The sequence below is a fragment of the Erinaceus europaeus genome, chromosome 6, assembly GCF_950295315.1.
Source record: "Erinaceus europaeus chromosome 6, mEriEur2.1, whole genome shotgun sequence".
Classification (NCBI taxonomy): domain Eukaryota; kingdom Metazoa; phylum Chordata; class Mammalia; order Eulipotyphla; family Erinaceidae; genus Erinaceus; species Erinaceus europaeus.
In genome coordinates, this window is record NC_080167.1 from 4,824,180 (window position 1) to 4,843,318 (window position 19,139).

At 49.7% G+C, this 19,139-nt stretch overlaps 1 protein-coding gene across 4 annotated transcripts in view; it reads right to left on the reverse strand.

Annotated features, from left to right (window-relative positions):
* UBE3B (ubiquitin protein ligase E3B) overlaps nucleotides 1–19,134 on the reverse strand; it is a 42,632-nt gene extending 23,498 nt beyond the window's left edge. The window contains exons 1-11 of one of the 4 annotated variants that reach the window (XM_016189182.2): nucleotides 19,010–19,134; nucleotides 14,025–14,119; nucleotides 10,603–10,784; nucleotides 10,341–10,461; nucleotides 8,211–8,270; nucleotides 7,746–7,850; nucleotides 6,946–7,042; nucleotides 3,587–3,672; nucleotides 1,697–1,779; nucleotides 748–853; nucleotides 326–446 (exon numbers count right to left, since the gene is read on the reverse strand). In XM_016189182.2, coding sequence (XP_016044668.1) covers nucleotides 326–446; nucleotides 748–853; nucleotides 1,697–1,779; nucleotides 3,587–3,672; nucleotides 6,946–7,042; nucleotides 7,746–7,850; nucleotides 8,211–8,270; nucleotides 10,341–10,461; nucleotides 10,603–10,763 — 940 coding nt within the window. In that variant the 5' untranslated portion in view covers nucleotides 10,764–10,784; nucleotides 14,025–14,119; nucleotides 19,010–19,134. Of the gene's footprint in view, nucleotides 1–325; nucleotides 447–747; nucleotides 854–1,696; nucleotides 1,780–3,586; nucleotides 3,673–6,945; nucleotides 7,043–7,745; nucleotides 7,851–8,210; nucleotides 8,271–10,340; nucleotides 10,462–10,602; nucleotides 10,785–14,012; nucleotides 14,120–18,596; nucleotides 18,617–19,009 lie in introns of those variants that run through there. The other 3 variants (XM_007525248.3, XM_060192560.1, XM_060192561.1) reach the window with 3 other exon arrangements.
* Nucleotides 19,135–19,139: the final 5 nt, after the last annotated feature.

Here is a 19,139-nt window from a genome sequence, read left to right on the forward strand (position 1 = left end):
CCTGTGGATGGGTGCCCGCCTGTGCTGGCCCCGCGGTGTGGTGTGGGGCAGAAGGTCTGGCCTGCCTGGCCTCGAACCCTGGCTCTGCCAAAGAGAAGCTACCTGGTGCTGGGGATTGAACTCAGGATGTCACACTTCTAAACTTTGTGCTCTAGCCTTTGTGCCACCTCCCAGGCCCCTTCCGTGTCGATTTTCCCTGTCTGTATACTCTTGCAATCACTTCCGATTTTTACTAAGAACAATTTCTTATCTCCAAAATGCTGACGAGCCAAACACTCCAGCACTCCCTGACGCGTGAAACACTCAGCCCGGTGCCGATACTCACCCATCAGACAGAGGGTATTGCACCCTTCGAGACTCTCACACACGTCCTGACATCGGTTTTCGTCTCTCAAAAATACGATGAGTTTGCGAAACATGTCATGAGATTCTAAAATGGTGAGGCGCTGCAAAGGACAGCAGAGCGTCAAGGTGGAAGCTGACAGCGGGAGCTGCCCGGAGTACGAACCTGATCCCCTGTATGTGCCCCCACTGCCCAAGGTGCTTGGGGTCACCAGGGCGAAACGGGCGGCGATGAGGACCCGCCGCTCTGGGCATTAACAGGGACTGTGTCTACAGCGGCTATTGATCTAGACGAGAAAGCAGCAGGAGAGGTGGGAATGGACCAGGAATGGCCTTACTTGCTCGTGTCTAAGAAGACAGATAAAGAGAGAGCTGGGCTTTGGACTCTGGAGCCGAGTGACTTACCTCGGGGGTCACTGTGCTGAGGTGAGTCACGAGCGCAGGCACGGACATGATGTGGATGAGGAACGGCCTGAGCAGATTGTCTGAAAACTGAGCGGCCACCACAGGGCTGGGCCAAGAGATCACCTGAGTCAGACCGGTCCGCAGGTGAACTCGGAAGCACACCACAGCCCCGCCACTGCCCCTTGTCCCAGAGCCTCCCCGGAACCACTCGGGGTTGCACGACTTTGTGAGCGTGCTACCGGTCAGTGAACGATACATGGGTAGTGCTGCAGCAAAGTCGTTATTTACAAAACCACTCAGTGGTCATATAGGAAAGAAAAAAATAAACAGAACAAGTCAGAGGGGAATTTGACTTCTCTCAGCTGGAGAGCAGAGCAGAGCAGAGCAGAGCAGGTGGCGTTTCCCAAGCTCGCTGTCTCAGGCACGCCTTCTCTCTCAAGTCACTATCCTCCTGAGTTCTTCCCGACAGTTCAGGAATGTGTTATCTGGCACAGTTTGACACTTGGTGGGTCTTAGGACTGCAGGCGGATTGTAAGTGAGTAAATATTTAGCTGCGTGCTTTAGTCAGGTCTAAGCCACTGAAATGAGAGCAAGCACAGTGTCCTCTCTGGCCCTCTGTGCCCTCCTTTAAAGCTTGTGATCACAACGCCTTCTCCTGCCTCCTTCCACCTGTCCACACGGGGCCCATCCCTGGATTTTTATCAAGAGAGGAATGGCTGTAGCCCGGCCCATGGCAGCATGAAAGCAAGTCCCTTCGGAGGGCTTCCCTCAAATACACAGGGACACGGCGGAGATGAGGAAAAAGCAATCGCAGACATGCTGCTCTCACTGAGAATGCGCGCGCCAGTTCTGACAAACAGGACAGACTCAAGACCCACACAAGAGCAAGGACAAGCTACAGGGGAAGCCCTGGGAGCCTGCTGCCGCTGCCGCCGTGGCTTCCACTCACCGCAATGCCAGGGAAAAGGCTGCCGTTAAAGTGCTTTTGGACAGACAAGGCCGGGGTCTCGCCAGGCCGCGGGTCAACAGTATCTGCAGAGAATGGTTCAGTTGGTCAGGAAGGGTGCCGATTTCAGATTTATTTTTACATTCACTTCTTTTTTCTTTTTTTCAAAAATATTTATTTATTTATTCCCTTTTGTTGCCCTTGATGTTTTATTGTTGTAGTTATTGTGGTCATCACTGTAGGATAGGACAGAGAGAAATGGAGAGAGGAGGGGAAGACAGAGGGGGAGAGAAAGAGAGACACCTGCAGACCTGCTTCACCGCCTGTGAAGCGACTCCCCTGCAGGTGGGGAGCTGGGGGCTCGAACCGGGATCCTTACGCCGGTCCCACGTGCATTTATCCTGCTGCACTACCACCCGACTCCCTTTTATTTTTACATTCACAGAGAAGCAGCTAGGGAGGGCTTCCACAGCAGAGCACGTTCATTCTAGACTGATGCTCTGGGCCTCTCTCTCTCTCTTGTGACACAGATACGTAAATCTTAAGAAAAAAAAAATAAAATGAGGGTTTCATACTAAAAAAACTATATTAGAATATTTATTAGAAAAAAACTAAAGGGAAGAAAGTGACAGGTGTGGAGGTTCAATATGCTACCTCCCCTATGTGTCATGCTTAGAATTATGGAGCAATCAACACTGAAAAAAACTGACAACTGAAAAAAAAAAAGGCTACTGGACCGAAAAGTTCAAGACACCCCTTGCTTCTCACACAGCTCAGAGTCATGGTGTCCTGTACCAGCGTCCTCTCTGCAGTGAACTATGGACAAGACTGCCTACGGCCACCACCCCCCTCTCAGGGTTGTTGTGAGAGTGGGGAGACTGGGTCAGGAGAGGGCCCCTCTCACAAAGGCAGGAGGAAGGGCTATGACAGTGGCTCTTCCCAAGGTCAGCATCCCCAAGCACTTTTCATTATTATTGTTATTTATTATTTTTGCCTTCAAGGGTTATTGCTGGGGCTTGGTGCCTGCATTACAAATCCACTGCTCCTGGAGGCCATACCCCCCCCCCCCCATTTTGCTGCTCTTGTTGTTGTCATTATTGTTATTGTTGCCACTGATGCTGTCATTGTTGGATAGGACAGAGAGAAATGGAGAGAGGAGGCAAGACAGAGAGAGGGAGAGAAAGACAGACAGAACTGCTTCACCGCCTGTGAAGTGACTCCCCTGCAGGTGGGGAGCCGGGGGCTCGAATCAAGATGCTTAGGCTTTGTATCACGTGCGCATATCCCCCTGTGCTACCGCCCACCCCCTCACACCCCGCCACCCCCTCTAACACTTTTAAGTGTCTGTGCTGAGTGGTTTCTCTACTTAAGTGTGGACAGGATCGAGGGAGAAGCAGAGCGTCACGCTGGGGTGTGAGCGTGGGGCTCTAGCAGGAACCCCGCTCAGGCATGTCCTGTGCTCTAGCAAGGAGTCACCTCCCGGTCACACTAAGTGCTCTAGGACAGCAATGAGGTTTCTGGCGATTCTGCACGGCCTGGCACAACCAAGGCGCTGCGTGGACAGCAGCAGTCTGGACAGAGTTGGGAAGATCATTGTGGACAGCACACACTCTCTGCGTCCTTGATGAGATTAAATTCCAAGTGACAATATTAGCCCTCTAGCCAAAAATGTAAGGAATTAAAGCTGTCTCGGGGCCGCTGTCCTCCCTTTACAAAAACCACAGGTGACCGGTGATATGACAGGGCTAGGGCTGGGGGAGAGGGGACAACATGCAAAAAACTCCTGCGGAAAAGAGTTTCTGTGAGGAGGGCACCAGGCCAGCTGAAAGCAGCTGGAGAAAGGCAAGTTCAGGTGCTAGAGTGAGGCCCCGTGTGAGGGAGCAGCTGACAGACCTGGAGCACGGAGTAGAAGCCTCGCTGGTTGAGATGCCCCATTATATTTGCACAGATGTGGCTCATGGCAGGTCGGAGACTCTCACCTACACAAAGGAGAAACAAACAAAAACATGTCTGAGAGAAAAAAAAGAGCTCTGGGGAGTCGGGCAGTAGAGCACTGGGTTAAGTGCACGTGGCACAAAGCACAAGGACCGGCGTGAGGATCCCAGTTCGAGCCCCCGGCTCCCCACCTGCAGGGGAGTCGCTTCACAGGTGGTGAAGCTGGTCTGCAGGTGTCTTTCTCTCCTCCTCTCTGACTTCCCCTCCTCTCTCCATTTCTCTCTGTCCTATCCAACAACAACATCATCATCAACAACAATAAAAAACAACAAGGGCTACAAAATGGAAAATAAATAAAAAAAAAAAAAAAAAAAGATCTCTGGCCATGATGTGAATTTCTGTTGGGAGAAAAGCTCTGAACCCAGGTGCTAGACCCGGGATGCTCTGGCCTCCCTCCCAATCATGATGAGCCTGACAGCAGGTTCCAGGTCATGGTGCAGCCCTGGGCCAGTCCTGGAACCCAGAGCTCTCGCAAGGCTGGGCTGGAGTTTCACTTCTGGGAGATGGGTCCTATCATCCTCCCAGCCACAAATCCCACACCCTCCCCCCTCCTTGCCCTGAAATCAACCCTCCTTCCTCGTTTAAGCCTCTGCATGTACAGTTTTCTCTTCTTCTTCTTTTTTTAATCTTTGTTTATTGGATAGACAGAAATTGAGAGGGAAGGGGGTGATAGAAAGGGAGAGAGGCAGAGACACCTACAGCCTTGCTTTACCCCTTGTGAAGCTTCCCCCCTGCAGGTGGAGACTGGGGACTTGAACCCAGGTCCTTGCACTTTGTAATGTGTGCGCTCAACGAGGTCCACCACCACCTGGCCCCCAGTTTTCTCTGCCTTCACAGCACTGGCCTCCAAGCTAAACTGACAAGACTTCTTCCAGAGAAGCGAGCCGCAAAGCTAGGGAGGCTCATTCTTCTCGAGCTCTTTCCTCCCCAGCACTAACGAACTACTGTCATGACTGTTCTTTACTGTCTGCCTCACTGCAGACGCTAGACTCTGCAGTAGGGTGGGCACACAGCAGCCGCGGCCCAGCACCGAAAGTCCCTCAGAATCAAGGAGAATCAAGGAGAAGCTGACACACAGTTTCTTGAATGGATGAAGACATGAAAGTGTGAGTCACATGAGGCCAAGTACAATATTCAGAGCAGGAGGTCATATTAAGACACGGATTTTGGGAGTTGGGCGGTGGCAAGGAGGGTTAAGCGCACGTGGTGCAAAGTGCAAGGACCGGCATGAGGATCCCGGTTCGAGCCCCCGGCTTCCCACCTGCAGGGGAGTCGCTTCACAGGCGGTGAAGCAGGTCTGCAGGTGTCTGTCTTTCTCTTCCCCTCTCTGTCTTCTCCTTCTCTCTCCATTTTTCTCTGTGCTATCCAACAACGACGACATCAATAACAACAACAATAGTAACTACAACAACAATAAAAATAACAAGGGCAACAAAAAGGAAATAAATAAATTAATTAAAATAAATAAATAACACATGGATTTAAAACACAGACTCAAAGTGAAAGGATGGAAAACTACCATACAAGCCAATGGACCACACAAACAAAAAAAGGGCAGGAACAGCTATGCTCATATCTGACATGACAGACCTTAAATTAAATAAAATTTAGGTAGTTGGGCTGTAGCGCAGTGGGTTAAGCGCAGATGGCGCAAAGTGCAAGGACCAGCTTAAGGATCCCAGTTCAAGCCCCTGGCTTCCCACTTGCAGGAGGGTTGCTTCACAGCCGGTGAAGTGGTCTGCAGTGGTCTCTCTTTCTCTCCCCTGTCTTCCCATTCTCTCCATTTCTCTCTGTCCTATCTAACAACAACAATAACTACAACAACAATAAAAAACAAGGGCAACAAAAGGGGAAATAAATAAATATAAAAATTAAAAATAAATAAAAATTTAAAAGCTAGAGATGGACATCACTTAGTGCTCAGAGGATCAATCAATCAAGAAGACTTAATAATTACCAACATCTATGTGCCCACTGAGAGGCCATTTAAATACATCAAACATCTACCGAGAGAGCTGTAATAACAGATTAACAGCAACACAGTAATAGCGGGGACTTTAACACCCCACTCTCTCAACTTGACAGATCATCCAGGTAGAAAATCAATAAAGAGGGAGTCGGGTGGTGGCGCAGTGGGTTAAGCGCACGTGGCGCAAATCGCCAGGACCTGCGTAAGGATCCCAGTTCGAGCCCCCGGCTCCCCACCTGCAGGGGAGTCGCTTCACAAGCGGTGAAGCAGGTCTGCAGGTGTCTTTCTCTCCTCCTCTCTGTCTTCCCCTCCTGTCTCCATTTCTTTCTGTCCTATCCAACAACAACGACATTAATAACCACAACAATGTTAAACAACAAGGGCAACAAAAAGGAAAATAAATAAAAAAAAAAAAAAAAAAGAAAATCAATAAAGAAATGAGGGAGCTAAATGAAGAGGTAGATAAACTAGAACTATTGGACATTTTCAGAGTAAACATGGTGATTTCACCATTTTCAGCCCATCCTTGAAGAAATCATGTGAAGTGAGATAAGTCAGAAACAGAAGGATGACTATGGGATGATCTCACCCACAGGCAGAAGTTGAAAAACAAGATCAGAAGAGAAAACACAATGAAGAACTTCAACTGAGGCTGGTGTATTGGAGTTCAGGTCCTGGAACAGGATGGCAGAGGACCCAGTGGGAGTTGTATTGTTGTGTGGAAAAAAATGTTATACATATACAAACTCCTGTATTTACTGTCGACTGTAAAACAATCCCTCAATAAAGAAAGAAAGAAAGAAAGAAAGAAAGAAAGAAAGAAAGAAAGAAAGGAAAAGACACGGATTTTTATGGGCCAAACAGAATCGTCTGCTGAATGACTCCCCCTCTCCCCCTTCCAGAGCACTGCTCAGCTTTGGCTTGGGGAATAGTACAGGGGATCGAACCTGGGATTTTGGAGCCTCAGGCATGAAAGTGGCTTTGCATAACCAATAGGCTGTCTCCCCAGCCCGATTGATTCCCCAACTGAAACAAGGCTTTAGGGAGTCCTAGTGCTTAGAGACTTGAGACACTGTGTGAGTTATGGAAAGAGATCAGAGACTGTGCCTTTGCACTTAATCCCAAGAACAGTGATGAACATCCTCTCTCTCCACACATGCAACGTGACCACTTCCCTAGCCTTGCCCAAGGCTCCTGGTGGCGAAGATGTTTCTGCAAAAGCAGAGAAGGTCCCCATGCTCCCTGCAGACATGCTACTAGGACAGCTTCGGAGGCACGTCTCCCCTACCTTTCCCCCGGAGAACTTTCCAGGTTGGAGTATCCGTGAAGGTGACCAGCATGGTGAGGTACAGTGTGATGAGTTTGGAGTCCTGCAGGATTTCAGGCTGCAAACAGCAACGCTGGAGTTAAGACACAAGCCCTCCAGTGTAGAGCAACCACTTCGCATGTCTGGGCACCGACCCCATGTAAGTGGGTCATGAATTTTATTTCTGTCCAGAGCACAGCTCACCTTGAGCCCAGGAGCTGGCTCCGCCCTCTCTCACCGCCAGGTTAGAGGATATTTCCCATAACACAATATTCTCTCTCGCTTAGCTCGTAGGGTTCACTGACTGCTGTCGTGCTGAGTGTCTGGACTTGTACACAGAGGCCTGACTGACTACACAGTGCAGACGACACAGACTCTGTTACAGGGAGAGAACAGGACGGCAGCAGATGCCATGGAACCAGCTTGTGGCGAACACGGGCCAACGTCCAGAATACTGTACCAGACAGGAGGCTTTGTGCTGTAGGAACAGATGCTTTGCTCTCTCCTAGACCGAGGCCTCAAGATTTTTTTTTCCGAATTATTATTATTATTGCCAAGCAGGGGCCTGACCTATGCACAGTTCCTTTCTGGCGGTGCCAGGCCCACATGTGGGTTGCAACACACACGTGTCCTACCTGGTGGGCTCTCTCTCTGACCCAACAATTAGCTACTAGAGTCTGACAGACCTCGAGCCACGAGGACTCTGAATGTATATGTACTAAAGGCCCCGCACGGGAAAGATGCAGTTATACACTCACACTTACACATACAGATTTGTTTACCTTCAGCTGCTTGAGAAACTCACAGCAGTGCCACAGAATGTCCTTGATCTGTTTGATCCAAAGGAGGGTGAGCTCCTTGGAGAGAGCCAGCGACACATACCACACCTGCGAGCAGGAAAGAGGGAGCAGCGCGGGGCTCGGGGTCACAATATGTTGGGGGCAGCGCTCAGCAGGCAGTGAAGTGCGTGGAAAGGCAGCAAGCGGGACCTCCCTAAACCCGCACTGAGAGACAAAGATCAGCGAGAGCCGAGTGAGGGAACAGACCCGCTGAGTGAGCAGTGAGAGGGAAACATGGTTTCTTGGGTGATGAAGAGATTAAGATCAGCTGTGGTTGGCGACTGGCTTCCATCCACTACCTGTCTGTGTGAGTGAGTGAACAAAGCCGGAGCACTCAGCAGGGCCTCTCAGCGCCAGCGCCGGCTGTGGGGAGTGCGGGAGACAGGTGCCGGGTCCTGTCGCTCTTACCTTGGCTTCACTCTCGGCATCCATGCTGCTCAGGATGCAGCGACACAACTTCTCAAATCTCTGCAAAGAGTCAGAACGGGGTTCATAAATGCCCACCCGTGCACAGGAGTGGGGTGGAGCCCGTGCCAGGTGGGCAAGGACGTGGCATGTGCGGCACAGGGCCAGATGACTCACACATGTCACCGTGTTTCAAGCTCCTTAACAAGTACAGAGACCAGGGATGGAAGCAGGCTAGAGCACGTGGCCCACAGGCGGGGCAGCCCTACATGTGGGCTGTAGAAATTGTTTAGGACTTTGGTAGTAGGTGTGGTGAAAGGTGTACACACGTAAATATGAGTGAGACTGTAACTCAAAATGTCAAGATATCGCTACTGTGCACTGGGCATTGAGAAGCTAGAGTAAAGGCGATCTTCATAAAATGAACAATCAAACAAAACATCATGATATTGTTAACTAAGGACAAATCCACAAAAAGAGTGTATCACCTGTGGCCTGGGGAGGACAGGAAATGCAGATACAACCTTGTGGGTTTGATCCCTGGCACCGCGTATGCCAGTGATTCTCTGCGTGTACGCTCTCTCTTTCTGGCTCTTGCATGCAATTAAAAAAAAAGGAGGTGGGGACCCCAGGCGGTAGTGCCTCTGGTTGAGAATATGTGCTAAAGGGTGCAAGGACCCAGGTTCAAGCCCCCAGTCCCCACCTGCAGGGGGAAAGCTTCACGAGTGGTGAAGCAGGGCTGCGGGTGTCTCTCTCCTCCTCTCCTCTCTCCACTTCTGTCTCTATCCAATAAATAAATAAGACATATGTGTGTGTGTGTGTGTGTGTGTGTATGTGTATATATTTAAAACCTACAACCCTTTAGTACTGAAGCTGTCATAGAGAACCACACAAAAGCCATGTAACATCAAAGAACAAAATAAAAGAAACTGACCTAACTTCACATAAAACTAGTTTTCAGGTTTCTTTGGAAGAGCATGATCCCGTTGGCAAACAGGCACGAGGCCCTGCAGACCTGCAGACGAGCAGCTGCCTCCTGTTGTGCTCGGCCCTCCGCCCACTGTAAGCGCCGTGGACGCTGTGTCCACCCCCACCGGCTACCTATCGTGCCAGCCTTTTTGGCTATCCCAAGCTGTCTTTCCTTCCAGAGGCCCTGCACCTGCCAGCGAGTCTGACACCAGAGCTGAGCAGTGACGAATGCCCTGGACACGACGCGCCAGCGCCCTTCAGGAGCTTGCCAGTGCTGTTACACCTGCTTCCCTGGAATCCTATCTTCTCTTCTCCTTTTTTTTTTTAAATAACTTCTTTTTTTTTTTTTTTTAGATTTTATTTAGTTATTAATGAGAAACATAGGAGGAGAAAGAGCCACACATCACTGTGGTCCATGTGCTGCTGGGGATTGAACTCAGGACCTCATGCTTGAGATTCCAGTGCTTTATCCGCTGCGCCACCTCCCGGACCACTTCTCTTTTGTCTCCAGGCATATTGCTGGGGCTTGGTGCCAGCACTACAAATCCACTGCTCCCCATTTTACTGGATAAGACAGAGAGAGAAGCTGAGAAGGGAGGAGGGGAGATGGGGAGGGAGAGAGAATGACAGGTGTCTGCAGCCCTACTTTACGGGTTGCGAGGCGAGCCTCCTGCAGGTGGGAACCGGGATCCTTGTGCAGGTCCTTGCTTTTCCTGCTACGTGCACCCGGCTCGCTGGGGTCGTATTCTCTAGGCTGATGGTGCTAACCTTAAGGTCTAACTAGAGTGCTGTGTTTGGTTTCCAGGATTTAAAAGAAACATCAAACCCCAGGCGGAGCTGAGTGGCAGTTGTCCCCAGGAGGGACACGCCCTGGTTGGCCCCGCTATTCGTCATGCTTGTGTCATGTCTCCTCCTGGTAACGGCTCCCTGCCCTCACTGACCCAGTCTGCCCGGCTCCTGAGTGCACTGGGGTCCTGCCAGCATTTCTAATAGTTGGAGTGAAAACAATGGTGATGATCCCCAGAGGAGGTAGGCACAACTCCCACAAAACGGGGCCCCAGGAACACGAGGGGCAGGAGGAGGGGCTGACAGAGCCCACCTCACACACACTTAGGAAAGGCCTGGCAGCAACCAGCTGGTGGGTGTGGGCCGTTACTACCTTACCTCACTGTCCTCCTTAGTTCTGAACACGAATAGCAGCTTCCTGGCAATCTTAAAAATACAAAGTGCACTTCTTTTACTGGACCCCAACTCATCTGCTTTAAAGTATTCATCAATCTCTTTCCTGGAAAGGGAAGGGCAAACAAACAGGAAGGCTTTTTAAGAACTGCACAAGAAAAAAACAGCCCCCACCTTCTTTAGAGACAAACCAGAAGCGGGGAGTGAGAGGAGAGAGGAAAGGCTTGAAACGGCTCCTGGCTCTGACCTGATTTCTCTCTGTAAGCGGCACCGGCAGAGGAAACTGCGGACGTGGGCCTGGATCTCCACGGCGGCCCGCTCCCGCTCCTTCTGCACAAGCCTCTCTTCCCGGGCCTGACGGGCTCTGTCGATGAACCATGCTCTTGAGGTCTGAGAAACGGTGAACATGTTTGCAGACTTGCACAAAGCCTGCAAGAAAAATGGCGAGTCGCTGAGGCAGGTCATTCTCTGGAGAACACGTCCGAAGCGGGCGGGGGTCAGGAGCCCAGGCTGGGCGGGGTGTGGGTGGCGGCAGAGAGGCGCTGAGACCCTCCAGCACCCTCCCAAGTTGCCAGTGCTCGCGTGGGGGACCTCGCAGCAGGGGCAAGTCGTTACTGGCCTTTTGTACTAACTCTAGTGGCTAACAACAGGAAAAGACCAGGAGACCACTTGGTTGCAAATGATCTGTTCGTGGTCCGGGAGGTGGTGCAGTGGATAAGGCTTTGGACTCTCAAGCATGAGGTCCTAAGTTCAATTCCCGGCAGCATATGTACCAGAGTGATGCCTTGTTCTTTCTCTCTATCCTATCATTTCTCATGAATAAATAAATAAAATCTTATAAAAAAAAAAGATCTGTTCATTGTACAGAAGGCAGGGTTTAAATAGCAGAAGGGAACAAAGGACATATTTCACATGTGACAATAATGATGGGTTTTGAAGGTCAGAACCCCCATGGTGAAGGATCTAAGGAATGAGGAGAATTGATAGGGGTAGAGGAGAGTTCCAGAATGATTAGTGGCAATTGGGTAAGAGAGGCAATTAGCTGAAGGTATTTAGAAGGACATGTTAATTATCCCAGCAAGGGAGAAGCAGACAGAGAGGAGCCTTGAAGGCAGAGAGATAAGACAGAGGAGTTATGATCAAAGTGGAGGAGGGGTTAAGGAAACAGAAAGGAGAGCCTTTTGGTCAAGGCAGAATGTTGACCTGTGGAATATGTGTGATCAAAGCAGGTGAACTTATAGTGAACTTTGAGCAGGCAAACCATTTGGTTTATAACAAGGGACTGAGTTAAGTGTTAGGGGGTGTAGGCTCTTGTGATGCTTGGAGACTGACAAGGGGAAACTGAGTCAGGAAAGCTTTTCTCCTCCATGTTCGACCGCTGAAAGGGAGAGACTGACAGGTGGGGTATCTTTTCAGACCTCCGTCTTTATGATGGGAGTTTCCCCATGCTCCACCATGCTCTCACAATATCCCACACCAGTGCCAACAGCGCAGATGGCACGTGCCCCAGGTTCCGACCGGCTCCTTCATGCAACTCTCCAAGAGCAGCAGCTCCTTCACCTGTGGTAAATAATTGCATTTTCTTTCTTTCTTTCTTTCTTTCTTTCTTTCTTTCTTTCTTTCTTTCTTTCTTTCTTTCTAGAATTTATTTATTTATTTATGAGAAAGACAGGAGGAGAAAGAACCAGACATCACTCTGGTACTTGTGCTGCTGGGAATTGAACTCAGGACCTCATGCTTGAGTCCGATGCTTTATCTACTGCGCCACCTCCCAGACCACAATAATTGCATTTTCTTAAGCTGAGATAGAGCACAGTGCCAGGCCGAGGGGGTGGGCTCTGTGATCATCTACTGGACGCCCCACCCACAACGGCCTAAGTGAAAGCAGACATCCCATCCGGCCAATGTGCCTGGTTGTTTCCACTTTCTCTGGCCAAGCCCCTATCAATATGTTTGGGAAGCCAGCACTGAGCAGTCAAGTTATATTTTGCCAAGTGAAATACAACAACAACAACAGCTAAAATAGGGCTGGGGAGACAGCATAATAGTTATACAGAAGACTCTCATACCCAAGGCTCCAAGGGCCCAGGTTCAACTCCCAGCATCACCATAAGCCAGAGCTGAGCAGTGCTCTGGTGTTTCTCGTTCTCTCTCATTATAATAAACTAATATATATATATATATATATTAAAAAAACCTAAACTAAGCTTGATTAAAAAAATACTAAAATAAAAAGTAGCATCTTGAGGGTCAGTGAGAAAACTCAGCACTGGCGTCTACAGGCTCCATTCCTGGACCACATTACACCAGAGTCGAACACAGCTTTGGTCTCTTCTCCCCCTGGCTCTTTCCAAAGTACTTACGTAAACAAGTCTTAGAAATAATTAAATAGGGGGCCAGGTGGTGGTGCACCTGGCTGAGTGCACGTTACAATGCACAACAAGGACCTAGGTTTGAGCCCCCGGTCCTCACCCGCTGGGGGAAAGCTTTGCGAGTGGTGAAGCCGCGGTGCAGGTGTCTTGTCTCTCTCCCTCTCTATCTCCCCCTTCTCTCTCGATTTCTATCTCTATCCAATAAAAAAGTAAATAAATAAAGTTGACAGAAACAAAGTCAATTATTTAGTCCTGTCATTTCCTTACTTATCCATTAACCCCACAAATAGTAACTGGGACCTAGTTGGTACCCAGCACAGAAAAGGTCTTTATCCCCCCTCAAAGGGGGCCATTTTAATACTGAAAAAGCAAAAGGGGAGTCGGGTGGTAGCGCAGCGGGTTAAGTGCACGTGGCACAAAGCGTAAGGACCGGCGTAAGAATCCCGGTTCGAGCCCCCGGCTCCCCACCTGCAGGGGAGTCGCTTCAGAGGCGGTGAAGCAGGTCTGCAGGTGTCTTATCTTTCTCTCCCCCCTCTCTGTCTTCCCCTCCTCTCTCCATCCTATACAACAACGATGACAACAATAACTACAACAATAAAACAACAAGGGCAACAAAAGGGAGTAAATAATTTTTTTTTAAAAATGAAAAAAGAAAAGCAAAAGGCATGTGAACCCGGCGTGTAAGACACGCCACTGAATGGAATATATGTGGCTTTAGGTGACTGGTTTTGCTGCCCTCCGGAGAGCCACTCTGGCCAGGACCAGTGAAGACTGTGAGCAGACCAGCTCCTATCCACTGACGGGCACACTGAGAACACAAGTTCTCCGGGACACCTTCTAGTTTAGCTCTGAACCAGCAGTCACTGACTGTCCGCATAGGAATGGCACAGGCCATCCGCTTAGAGCACAGGCTTCTCCTCCTAAGAGGTTTTCTTTAGATGCTGGTTAACTCTTGATGCAAAATATATAATCAGTCCTGCTGACAGAAGCCAACCCAAATGGCTTGTTCAGAAATCCTGACTTCTGAAAAACAAGCTCCCTTAGAGCAGCACCTATACGGCAACAGGATCGAGGCTGACCGGCTCCGAGGAGGCACCGCTGGGGCTCAGTTCCCTTTTCAACTGTGATTCCTATCTGCTCAGCCAGGCCTGGCCCACTCAGGACACATGAAGGCAGCCCACTAAGTCACAGGGGGGACAGGGAGACCAGGGTGGAATGGCAGTGGGAGGTCTTGGACTCACCCCTCCCTTCTTCTCCAGAAGCGGAAATTCAGCAGTGAACTCACCTGAGAACCTACCTGGGCCACAGAGCTGTCAGGTAATCATTAGTGATCTTGTGCCGGCTGGGCTCACAGTTGAAGGCAGCTTCCCACTTCTCAGGAGCTGGCCTTCTCTGGCAGAAGCAAAAGAAAAAAACGCCACGGTTTAGGTAGGGCAGTGCCTGGAGTTTTAAGTGCTTGTCACTTTTTTTTTTAAAAAAAATTAATTTTATTTATTCCCTTTTGTTGCCCTTGTTGTTTTATTGTTGTAGTTATTATTGTTGTCGTAATTGTTGGCTAGGACAGAGAGAAATGGAGAGAGGTGGGGAAGACAGAGAGGGGGGAGAGAAAGATAGACACCTGCAGACCTGCTTCACCGCTCGTGAAGCGACTCCCCTGCAGGTGGGGAGCTGGGGGCTCAAACCGGGATCCTCATGCCGGTCCTTGTGCTTTGCGCCACCTGCGCTTAACCTGCTGTGCTACAGCCCGACTCCCAGTGCTTGTCACTTTAAGACGACACTTGTATCTTCTTTAGGATGCCAGGCCCTACCTCCCCACAGGCTGGAGGTTTAAAGGGAATAGTTGGAAATAGCTGCACAGAAGTTGTTGAAGGAAAGCTTTACACATACTGTGACCATAAGCCCCCTGTCCCCACTTGCAAGGGGAAAGCTTCACGAGTGAAGTAGGGATGCGGGTGTCTGTCTCTCTCCCACTCTATCTCCCCCTTCCTCTCAATTTCTGGCTATTAGAGAAATAAATAAATAAAGACAATTAAAAAAAAGTCCTTGAAAATAGTTTGGCCAGGACCAGGTGGCGGTGCACCTGGTTAAGCACACACACCGCAGTGTACAAAGACCCAGGTCCAAGTCTCTGGTCCCCGGGACCTGCAAGGGGAAAGCTTCATGAGTGGTGAAGTAGAGCTGCAGGTATCCTGTCTCTCTCCCTCTCTATCTTCCCCATCCCCTCTCAATTTTTCTATCCAATAATAAATAAAATTAAAAAAAAAAAAAAGGGAGTCGGGCAGTAGGTAGCACAGTGGGTTAAGTGCACGTGGCATGAAGCACAAGGACCGGCGTAAGGACCCCGATTCGAGCCCCCGGCTCCCCACCTGCAGGTGAGTCGCTTCACAGGCGGTGAAGCAGGTCTGCAGGTGTCTGTCTTTCTCTCCCCCTCCTCTCTCCATTTCTCTCTGTCCTCTCCAACAATGACATCAACAACAATAAAAACAAGGGCAACAAAAGGGAAAATAAATAATAAAAAAATAGTTGGGCCTTATTTATTTACTTATTTTTATCATTAATGGGGTTTCACTTCTCTGAGTCACTTTCCCCCCCTCCCCCAGGTAGAAACAGGGGAGATACCATAGTCCTGAAGCTCCCTCCAGGCTAGAACCTGAGTCAAGCACAAGGCAAAGCAGGCATACTCTCCAAGTCAGGCATTTTTAGTGACCTGAGAATAGGTCTGCCCTTAGACAGCACAACAGCTGGCTATGAAGTCACCTGGTCCTAGTTTTATAATGAAAAAGAAATGTGAATTTTCTTTTTTGCCTCCAGGGTTATTGCTGGGATTCGGTGCCTGCACTACAAATCCACTGCTCCTGGAGGCTATTATTTCCATTTTGTTGCCCTTGTTCACCATTGTTGTTGTTATTGTTGTTGGATAGGACAGAGAGAATTCAAGAGAGGAGAGGGAGACAGAGAGGGGAGAAAGATGGACACCTGCAGACCTGCTTCACCACTTGTGAATCAATCCCCCTGTAACTGGGGAGCTGGGGACTCGAACCGGGATTCTTAGGCCGGTTCCTGCGCTTCACGCCGTGTCCGCTTAACCCGCTGTGCTACCACCTGGGCCTCAAAATATGCATTTTCACACAGATCCAAAACAGGAAAGAGCACGTCAGTGTGTTAAGACTGGTGGTTCAGGGGTAGTCGGACTGTGGAGATGCTGCTTCCACAGCTTGTCTCTGATTCCTTAATGTTTCCAGAAAGCGCGCAGTGAGAGGTGGCAGCGTGGCTCCAGGAGTCCCAGCGTGGTGGCAGCCCCTAAGTGCTCAGGCAGGGCCGAGAGATGTCTCAGTGATAGACACCAAGTACTGTCAACGTGGCCAGCAGAGTGCCGTCAATAGGCTTAACTGATGTAGCATTTTTTTTTTCCCTCCAGGGTTATTGCTGGGGCTTGGTTCCTGCACTATAAATCCACTGCTCCTGGAGACCATTTTTTCCTCATTTTGTTGTCGTCGTTGTCGTTATTATTATTATTGTCATTGCTGCTGCTGTTGTTGGATAGGACAGAAATCGAGGAGGGGAATATAGGGAGGGGGAGAGAAAGGCAGACACCTGCAGACCTGCTTCACCGCTTGTGAAGAGACCCCCTGCAGGTGGGGAGCGGCTCGAACCGGGATCCTTATGCTGGTCCTTGTGCTTTGTGCCACATGCTCTTAACCTGCTGCGCTACCACCTGACTCCCTGATGTAGCATTTTGATGTCCTTAAAAAAAAACTTCAGCAGAGGCTGGGGAAATGGCTCCACTGGTGGGTACTGCATGTTATGGGATCCTGGGCTCTGGCATCTTTCTTGCTCTTATAATATCAAAACAAAAACAAACAAACAAATCCCCCATCACTCTTCAGCAGGGGCTTCCTTGATTCAGTAACTTATTATAACCTTTGGGTGGGAAAAGGGCCGGATGCTTAACATGCCACAGTGGGTACAGGTTTCTCTGGGCACATGCTGGCTATGAACCTTGGCACTGTTTAGCCTGGGGAGTAGCTTCAAGTGTCTGAGAGCAGTCAGTTAGCAGCGCCCAAGTCATGAGCACACTGGTGTGCTCTTTTCTGTTTGTGGAGAAAAGGGGAAAGGAAGACAGAGCAAGAGGAAGCCTCTTTCCAGGGGGAAACAGAGGGTGCATGTGAACTGTTATCTAGACAGGTCCCTGTAAGACTATCCCCAAACCTATGCTCCTCCCAGTGGGGCCTGGCAGGGTCTTTCCTTGAGGCTGTCAGGTCCAGTGTGATGCCTTATGTCGGTTTCTGTCTACACCATATGGCACATTGCAACTTTCCCAATTCTTTGTTCCTTCCTTCTACCTGCATAATGTTTATACGTCATCAAACAAATAAAACCGATAGTAAAGTATGTATCAAGCATGTATTACTGGTTACATGTCAGAGAGTGTGAAAGAAGAGGCTGTATCAGAAAAAGCCCTGGGTGTAAAAAAGTAGCCCTTGGTTCTTTTTAGTCTTGATTTTACCTCATCTAGCCAAGCTGCTTATCTCCCTTAAGCCTGTTTGATGACCCTGCAAACTGAGAATAAAAGTACCTAGTTCCTAGTATTATTGCTGAACAGACGCCATAACAAATATGCTCTTTTTTTGTACCTTGATTTCATCATCGTGATGTTTTGGTTAGGGTTAAATGGGAAAAAAATATAAAGGAATATCAAACAGAGAGCGTACAAGTTAGTCTATTAGAGGTCTCGAAACTTTACATCAGGCTCAACCTGACGCTGTTGACTGGCTACGGAAGAAGGGCAAACGCAAGAAGAAGAAAGTCTGTTATCCTTAAGAAGTTTACAATGTGATTAGGAAATCAAGAAATGGTCTTGCTGGAAAAATTATGCAACAAGATAACCAAGATCCCCTGAGGAGGAGGAGAAAGGAAGCATGTTCATTAATTACTATATATCAAGTCCTTGCTATGTAAGTTCATAGAGTAAGACTAGTAATTCAGTAAAAAACGTCAGTTAGAAGCTCCCATAGTCTAGATTAGACCATCAGTATGGGGGGTAGGGGAAGCCAACATTTTAAAACTAGGAAACAGGACTTTCCTCTCCTTCTCTATTCCTTGGAGATGTGCTCAAAATTAGTGTCTCTGGACAAGGGCACCTTCATGGCCAGTGAGGGCATGACAGTCCAAGGGTGGCGTACCATAAACACCAACCAGTCAGTGACTGTGCTCGAGAGGGTTCTCTTGAATGTTCCGGTGGGAGAAGCTGCACAGCCTGGTTCAGTGGTCATCGCCATTTGTTAGGATATTTGGTCTATTTGGTCACCTGTCTTTTTCACGACTCTATCAGATCTCAATCGTTTCATTTCTTGAGATGAGACAACAGGATCAAGGGGGAAAGGACTACTACTCGCTACTAATCTTGGTGAGTTGGTCTCAACCCCACCTCTACAAGAGGACTGTGAGCTGCAGAGAGGGGACAAGACTTACTGGAAACCCCTGGGGTCCTGAATTGGAACCCAGACCTAACTCCCCAAATCAATTATTTATTGGTAAGTGAAAACAGACACGACCCGGGGTCTTCTCTGACTTCCAGCAACAGCGAAGAAAAGGTGAAACAGCGCGCAAGGCTGGGCTGGTAGGGGGAGCAGGGGGCTCACTACGGAGTCAAATGGCGATCAAGTTTTCCTGTATCGGTTGGTGTACTGCACCAAAGTAAAAGACTCTGGAACAAGATGGCTGAGGAGGACCTACTGAGGGTTGTATTGTTATATGGAAAAGTGGGGAAATGTTATGCATGTACAAACGACTGTATTTTTACTGTCGGCCGTAAATCATTAGTCCCCACCCCCAATAAAGAAAGAATAATAATTTAAAAAAAAAGTACTTCTTTATCGGGACCGTGAACACAAGCTGCTCTTGCGGAGGGGTGGTGGGCCGGACACGGTGCCGAGACCGAGGAGCTAATTCCTTCACTTGACGGAGGAGGAAGCGGGGTTCAGAGAGGCGAGGACTCGCCCCCGAGGCCAGGACTTAACTCCGACAGGGCTACTCTGGTCCCTCGCCATCGACAATCCCAACAGCCATCTTTCCCACCCGGCTCCGGCCCATTTCCAAAGGCCGAGCGCCCCCGGGAGGACAAGGAGGGAAGCGGCCCCCCGAGAGCCGCCCGGAGCGCGAGAGCCGGTGGTGCCCAGCGCCTGCCCTCCAACGGGGAGCAGGGCTCCGGGCCCGGAGCCACCGCCGCGAAGCCCCCAGCCCCGCCGCCCGAGAGCCCACGAGCCTGTCCCCACTCGCTACCCGAAGGCCGTAGACCTCTGTCCGCTCAGGATCGGGGCCGCAGCTCCCGCCGTCTCAGCCCGATCCCCCCGACTTCCGCCAGACCCGGGGCAGCGGCCGCTGCCCGATCGCCATTTTGCCCCGGGGTGTC